Source organism: Teleopsis dalmanni, chromosome 1 (assembly GCF_002237135.1).
Source record: "Teleopsis dalmanni isolate 2A chromosome 1, ASM223713v2, whole genome shotgun sequence".
In the NCBI taxonomy this organism is placed as follows: Eukaryota; Metazoa; Arthropoda; class Insecta; order Diptera; family Diopsidae; genus Teleopsis; species Teleopsis dalmanni.
Window position 1 is genome coordinate 106173908 of NC_051846.1, and position 7732 is coordinate 106181639.

General features: G+C 30.0%; 2 protein-coding genes across 2 annotated transcripts; both read left to right on the top strand.

Moving 5' to 3' along the window:
- Positions 1-2475: 2475 nt before the first annotated feature.
- LOC119664968 (casein kinase I-like) lies at positions 2476-3696 on the top strand. Its single transcript, XM_038074311.1, has 3 exons — positions 2476-2517; positions 3053-3360; positions 3423-3696. The coding sequence occupies exons 1-3, from the start codon at positions 2476-2478 to the stop codon at positions 3595-3597; spliced, it is 525 nt and encodes a 174-aa protein (XP_037930239.1). The 3' UTR covers positions 3598-3696.
- Positions 3697-6235: 2539 nt separating this feature from the next.
- Positions 6236-7456, top strand: LOC119664979 (casein kinase I-like). Its single transcript, XM_038074320.1, has 3 exons — positions 6236-6277; positions 6813-7120; positions 7183-7456. Exons 1-3 carry the CDS (start codon positions 6236-6238, stop codon positions 7355-7357), a joined length of 525 nt encoding a protein of 174 aa, XP_037930248.1. The 3' UTR covers positions 7358-7456.
- The last annotated feature ends 276 nt before the right edge of the window (positions 7457-7732 follow it).

Here is a 7732-nt window from a genome sequence, read left to right on the forward strand (position 1 = left end):
AGAATAATTTAATTTTAACCATACATTTTTAATTAAGTTAAATTTAATTAACAAATTTAAATGATTAAGAAACACATTTGTGCATAATTTAAATCATATCAACAGCGCCTTAAAATATTAAATTCGTATTATTTCAAAGAATAAATTTAAAAAATATGTAAGCAATAATTGTCGTGTATAACTTTTATAAATATTTTTATTTATCTTATCTTCTATATCGTAGAACTTTCTTATTAAAAAAGATAAATTTGTCCGCTTTAAATTTAAAAAAAAAATCCTGTATTTTCTAACAGTGAAAACATACTATTTACTGTTATTTTTTATACTTAGTTGAGGTATCACAAAACATACTAACTTAAAAAAGAAAGTAATCGAATATACATTCTAAATCTATGTCAATGACTACTGTTAAAGATTCGATAAACGGGATGTGATGTTTGACTTTTGTTGTCTCTTGCTCTAAAGAGGAATTATCGGTCATTTTGGTATTTTACTACTTTGGAATCTAATACTAAGTTTACATTGTGAAATTAAGTTAATCTACACCGTTTATATTATACATTAGAGATTCGTTTCGACGTTTCTCTTGTTATATTTTGTTTCGTGTGCTTGATAAATTTCTGTAAATAAAGCACTTAATAACAACTTTGTACAAAAAAATTGTCATTTAAATTTAATAAATAGTTTTATAACAATAATTAAGAAATTTTAGTTATTATTATGTACAAAGCTATTATTAAACAAATTTAATAAAAACTTCACTCAGTTCGCTATTTTGAAATTTCCAATGTTTTGAATAGATTTTGATATTTCTTTTCCAATTCTAAGATCGTGAAAAATCTACGATATTAAGATATTTGCAAAGTTGCATAGAAAAATAATCACCATTCTAAGGAGATTAAAAATTAATCTTAACCAAAACGAGATTAACTTTTGTATGGGACATCTGAGATTAAATAACTAAATTAGTAATTTAATCTTCATGATTACTTTAATCTACTTTAATTCTCATAATGTGAACGCAGTATAAGACTGTTCTCTATATTATTCTGTCTGCGGTATTAGTTTTGGTATAAGATCAACGTTTGTTAGGTACCGCGGTAAAATGTGGTTAGTCTGGACCTGGACCAAGGATAGAGTCAATTTCTGTCATTATAAGTAACAAGAATCAAGATGCCAAGCAATGAAGAACTTGCTTCTTAGTGTTAAAAACAAGTCTACGAGAATTGTCAAGACAAACACATTCCTGCTGATACAGTCCGTAATTGCAGAGGTGAGCGACGCTTTGGTTGTTGTAGTTGAGGTATTGTTTTGAGACATGGACTTGTTCGCTCCCTGAACAGTACAATTACATATTATCTTCCACTATTTTGCTTCTGAACCGTACTGACTAAATTCTTTTATTTTATTTGCATATTGTAATAACGGTAGTGGATGGTTTGATTCTAAACCTTGGTTTGGATTTGGTTAACATTGTGGGCATCAAATTAAGTATTTTGCGTTGTATGACATAATGCTATTACCAAAGCGGAAAATTTATTTCACAGTATTGTTGTCCATTGAGCAATATGTATTGACAATTTCTAACGGTCTTTAGTTAATAGCTACAGTAGTATTTTAAATTTAGAATAACATAATTATTCCGGTTCCGATATTGAATATACAAATAAATTCAGTCCATTTAGATTTGTTGGTTGGAACCCTTCCAAAGCTTTTTAATATTAGAGGTATTATTCTGTTATATTATTATTGATTCTAGATTATTATTGATTGTTCTATTGACCAGAGATGCACTGTTTTGACACTTTTAGCACCTTTTTATGTAAAGGCCTTTGCTATAAACATTGATATAATTAGCTGTTGTTCTTCGTCTCCTCCATACAAATAACCATTTTTTTATAAAAAAGCAGAAATGTGCTCTTAGAAGTCAGTTCACAAGCAAATAAAAAATAACATTAACAAATTATTTCAAATTGATATCCTAGCAAACAATTTTGTACACAGAATGTTGTAAAAAAAGATTATTTTTATTCGTTCATGTATGAGATTTATTTTATATGTATATATTGCTATTGATTTGGGACAAAAACTATATGAATTTAAGTAGGTCGGAATGAAGAACGGAATGACGAATATAATACAGCAACTGATAAGTCCGTAGGATGAAATTCTGACAGCGCCACTAATATTAAAAAGTAACAACTTTCAAATGAAAGCTGTTATTACATTTGAACGATTACTTATTTAATTAGAGCTGTTTAAGTAACGCTACTTTTCATATTTCCAGGACAATGGGCTTAAAGCAATTTCGTGTTTTGTTTTATCATTGCTAACATATTTAGTGGCAAAAAATACCGTGACAGCAAAATATTGTTTTGGTAAGTGTTATCCAGACTATGCTCCGTTGTTGTTGTAGCTAAGACGATTATATGGGTGAGGAGGTGGATGAGTACTGGTTAAGGGGTGGGGAAGGACATGGCGCTATTGGGATGTCCATATGTGTGGCATGCAAGGGAGGTATTACTTTGAAGTTATGCTCTCTTACATGCAGCATTTTCGATTCCGTATGGAGATGGTCAGCATGCGTCATGCGATGGCAGCCGGTTGTAATTCGTAATGGCGTGTTTTGACATGATTGGGTGTTAATCAATTACATCTCGCAGAGTTGTGGGGTCCGTATTGAAGTAGTATAGGCCGCAATAGGACGACCTACTGCTTTGTATATGCTCAGTAGGGTTTCTGTATCTTTGCGTTTTAATAAATTATTAAAAGATTTCAACCAACCGCGCATAGCAGAAACATGTTCAGAAAATGTCAACATACTGTCGACTACGATACTCAGGATTTTAGGTTTGGTGATGGTGGCAACCTGGCGGACTGATGTTTTGGTTTGTAACAACCAAAATTTTAGTAATTAAAATTTGATTGTAACAACGCCGTGGGTATAGCTGCCTACTAAACACAACACGACCACCTACCACACAACAAGTAACACTCACTCGAAGGTTCCTGTAATAAAAATTGTTTAATACTTATAAAAACATTAAGTTAGACCAACTCAGTAACAGCACGTTATGCATCTATAAATGCTCATCTGGGAATTGAGCAATCTAGAAGAGATGATATGGAGTCTTTAGGTTATGTTATGATGTATTTTAATCGCGGCGTGTTACCTTGGCAAGGAATGAAGGCTAATAATAAACAACAAAAATATGAAAAAATATCAGAAAAAAAAATGTCAACTCCAATAGAAGTCCTGTGTAAAGGATTTCCTGCTGAATTTTCAATGTATTTAAATTATTGTCGTAGCCTGCGCTTTGAAGAACAACCTGATTATATGTACTTACGGCAGCTATTTCGGTATGTAATTTTATTATTTGTTTTTTATGCAAGCAAAATGATTTTTAATTGTTTATTTTTAGAATTTTATTTAGAACCTTAAACCATCAGTATGATTATATTTATGACTGGACAATGTTGAAACAGAAAACTCATCAAGGTCAACCCAATCAAATTTTATTGGGACAGGCAGAGCCTCGAAATGATCGTGACAAAGAAAAAGAAAAACAAAGTGGAAAACAAATGCTTACAGATTAATTATTTTTTTAATATGAAGCAAGAAGAAAGGAAATCACTGAAAACTAATTCTATGCATATATCCTGATATATCTATATAATATGTATGTTTATAATTATTATATACTTTGTAAACAATACTATATGTTTGCAAAATAATTTTGCATTAAATATAATAAATATCAGAATAATTTAATTTTAACCATACATTTTTAATTAAGTTAAATTTAATTAACAAATTTAAATGATTAAGAAACACATTTGTGCATAATTTAAATCATATCAACAGCGCCTTAAAATATTAAATTCGTATTATTTCAAAGAATAAATTTAAAAAATATGTAAGCAATAATTGTCGTGTATAACTTTTATAAATATTTTTATTTATCTTATCTTCTATATCGTAGAACTTTCTTATTAAAAAAGATAAATTTGTCCGCTTTAAATTTAAAAAAAAAATCCTGTATTTTCTAACAGTGAAAACATACTATTTACTGTTATTTTTTATACTTAGTTGAGGTATCACAAAACATACTAACTTAAAAAAGAAAGTAATCGAATATACATTCTAAATCTATGTCAATGACTACTGTTAAAGATTCGATAAACGGGATGTGATGTTTGACTTTTGTTGTCTCTTGCTCTAAAGAGGAATTATCGGTCATTTTGGTATTTTACTACTTTGGAATCTAATACTAAGTTTACATTGTGAAATTAAGTTAATCTACACCGTTTATATTATACATTAGAGATTCGTTTCGACGTTTCTCTTGTTATATTTTGTTTCGTGTGCTTGATAAATTTCTGTAAATAAAGCACTTAATAACAACTTTGTACAAAAAAATTGTCATTTAAATTTAATAAATAGTTTTATAACAATAATTAAGAAATTTTAGTTATTATTATGTACAAAGCTATTATTAAACAAATTTAATAAAAACTTCACTCAGTTCGCTATTTTGAAATTTCCAATGTTTTGAATAGATTTTGATATTTCTTTTCCAATTCTAAGATCGTGAAAAATCTACGATATTAAGATATTTGCAAAGTTGCATAGAAAAATAATCACCATTCTAAGGAGATTAAAAATTAATCTTAACCAAAACGAGATTAACTTTTGTATGGGACATCTGAGATTAAATAACTAAATTAGTAATTTAATCTTCATGATTACTTTAATCTACTTTAATTCTCATAATGTGAACGCAGTATAAGACTGTTCTCTATATTATTCTGTCTGCGGTATTAGTTTTGGTATAAGATCAACGTTTGTTAGGTACCGCGGTAAAATGTGGTTAGTCTGGACCTGGACCAAGGATAGAGTCAATTTCTGTCATTATAAGTAACAAGAATCAAGATGCCAAGCAATGAAGAACTTGCTTCTTAGTGTTAAAAACAAGTCTACGAGAATTGTCAAGACAAACACATTCCTGCTGATACAGTCCGTAATTGCAGAGGTGAGCGACGCTTTGGTTGTTGTAGTTGAGGTATTGTTTTGAGACATGGACTTGTTCGCTCCCTGAACAGTACAATTACATATTATCTTCCACTATTTTGCTTCTGAACCGTACTGACTAAATTCTTTTATTTTATTTGCATATTGTAATAACGGTAGTGGATGGTTTGATTCTAAACCTTGGTTTGGATTTGGTTAACATTGTGGGCATCAAATTAAGTATTTTGCGTTGTATGACATAATGCTATTACCAAAGCGGAAAATTTATTTCACAGTATTGTTGTCCATTGAGCAATATGTATTGACAATTTCTAACGGTCTTTAGTTAATAGCTACAGTAGTATTTTAAATTTAGAATAACATAATTATTCCGGTTCCGATATTGAATATACAAATAAATTCAGTCCATTTAGATTTGTTGGTTGGAACCCTTCCAAAGCTTTTTAATATTAGAGGTATTATTCTGTTATATTATTATTGATTCTAGATTATTATTGATTGTTCTATTGACCAGAGATGCACTGTTTTGACACTTTTAGCACCTTTTTATGTAAAGGCCTTTGCTATAAACATTGATATAATTAGCTGTTGTTCTTCGTCTCCTCCATACAAATAACCATTTTTTTATAAAAAAGCAGAAATGTGCTCTTAGAAGTCAGTTCACAAGCAAATAAAAAATAACATTAACAAATTATTTCAAATTGATATCCTAGCAAACAATTTTGTACACAGAATGTTGTAAAAAAAGATTATTTTTATTCGTTCATGTATGAGATTTATTTTATATGTATATATTGCTATTGATTTGGGACAAAAACTATATGAATTTAAGTAGGTCGGAATGAAGAACGGAATGACGAATATAATACAGCAACTGATAAGTCCGTAGGATGAAATTCTGACAGCGCCACTAATATTAAAAAGTAACAACTTTCAAATGAAAGCTGTTATTACATTTGAACGATTACTTATTTAATTAGAGCTGTTTAAGTAACGCTACTTTTCATATTTCCAGGACAATGGGCTTAAAGCAATTTCGTGTTTTGTTTTATCATTGCTAACATATTTAGTGGCAAAAAATACCGTGACAGCAAAATATTGTTTTGGTAAGTGTTATCCAGACTATGCTCCGTTGTTGTTGTAGCTAAGACGATTATATGGGTGAGGAGGTGGATGAGTACTGGTTAAGGGGTGGGGAAGGACATGGCGCTATTGGGATGTCCATATGTGTGGCATGCAAGGGAGGTATTACTTTGAAGTTATGCTCTCTTACATGCAGCATTTTCGATTCCGTATGGAGATGGTCAGCATGCGTCATGCGATGGCAGCCGGTTGTAATTCGTAATGGCGTGTTTTGACATGATTGGGTGTTAATCAATTACATCTCGCAGAGTTGTGGGGTCCGTATTGAAGTAGTATAGGCCGCAATAGGACGACCTACTGCTTTGTATATGCTCAGTAGGGTTTCTGTATCTTTGCGTTTTAATAAATTATTAAAAGATTTCAACCAACCGCGCATAGCAGAAACATGTTCAGAAAATGTCAACATACTGTCGACTACGATACTCAGGATTTTAGGTTTGGTGATGGTGGCAACCTGGCGGACTGATGTTTTGGTTTGTAACAACCAAAATTTTAGTAATTAAAATTTGATTGTAACAACGCCGTGGGTATAGCTGCCTACTAAACACAACACGACCACCTACCACACAACAAGTAACACTCACTCGAAGGTTCCTGTAATAAAAATTGTTTAATACTTATAAAAACATTAAGTTAGACCAACTCAGTAACAGCACGTTATGCATCTATAAATGCTCATCTGGGAATTGAGCAATCTAGAAGAGATGATATGGAGTCTTTAGGTTATGTTATGATGTATTTTAATCGCGGCGTGTTACCTTGGCAAGGAATGAAGGCTAATAATAAACAACAAAAATATGAAAAAATATCAGAAAAAAAAATGTCAACTCCAATAGAAGTCCTGTGTAAAGGATTTCCTGCTGAATTTTCAATGTATTTAAATTATTGTCGTAGCCTGCGCTTTGAAGAACAACCTGATTATATGTACTTACGGCAGCTATTTCGGTATGTAATTTTATTATTTGTTTTTTATGCAAGCAAAATGATTTTTAATTGTTTATTTTTAGAATTTTATTTAGAACCTTAAACCATCAGTATGATTATATTTATGACTGGACAATGTTGAAACAGAAAACTCATCAAGGTCAACCCAATCAAATTTTATTGGGACAGGCAGAGCCTCGAAATGATCGTGACAAAGAAAAAGAAAAACAAAGTGGAAAACAAATGCTTACAGATTAATTATTTTTTTAATATGAAGCAAGAAGAAAGGAAATCACTGAAAACTAATTCTATGCATATATCCTGATATATCTATATAATATGTATGTTTATAATTATTATATACTTTGTAAACAATACTATATGTTTGCAAAATAATTTTGCATTAAATATAATAAATATCAGAATAATTTAATTTTAACCATACATTTTTAATTAAGTTAAATTTAATTAACAAATTTAAATGATTAAGAAACACATTTGTGCATAATTTAAATCATATCAACAGCGCCTTAAAATATTAAATTCGTATTATTTCAAAGAATAAATTTAAAAAATATGTAAGCAATAATTGTCGTGTATAACTTTTATAAATATTTTTATTTATCTTATCTT

Excerpts from the sequence above, each read along its gene's own strand:
- LOC119664968 (XM_038074311.1), top strand. The coding sequence starts at position 2,476 with ATGGCGCTATTGGGATGTCCATATGTGTGGCATGCAAGGGAG. Across the intron at positions 2,518-3,052 it reads ATGTGTGGCATGCAAGGGAG|ACCAACTCAGTAACAGCACG; the intron begins GTATTACTTTGA and ends ACATTAAGTTAG. Across the intron at positions 3,361-3,422 it reads TACTTACGGCAGCTATTTCG|AATTTTATTTAGAACCTTAA; the intron begins GTATGTAATTTT and ends GTTTATTTTTAG.
- LOC119664979 (XM_038074320.1), top strand. The coding sequence starts at position 6,236 with ATGGCGCTATTGGGATGTCCATATGTGTGGCATGCAAGGGAG. Across the intron at positions 6,278-6,812 it reads ATGTGTGGCATGCAAGGGAG|ACCAACTCAGTAACAGCACG; the intron begins GTATTACTTTGA and ends ACATTAAGTTAG. Across the intron at positions 7,121-7,182 it reads TACTTACGGCAGCTATTTCG|AATTTTATTTAGAACCTTAA; the intron begins GTATGTAATTTT and ends GTTTATTTTTAG.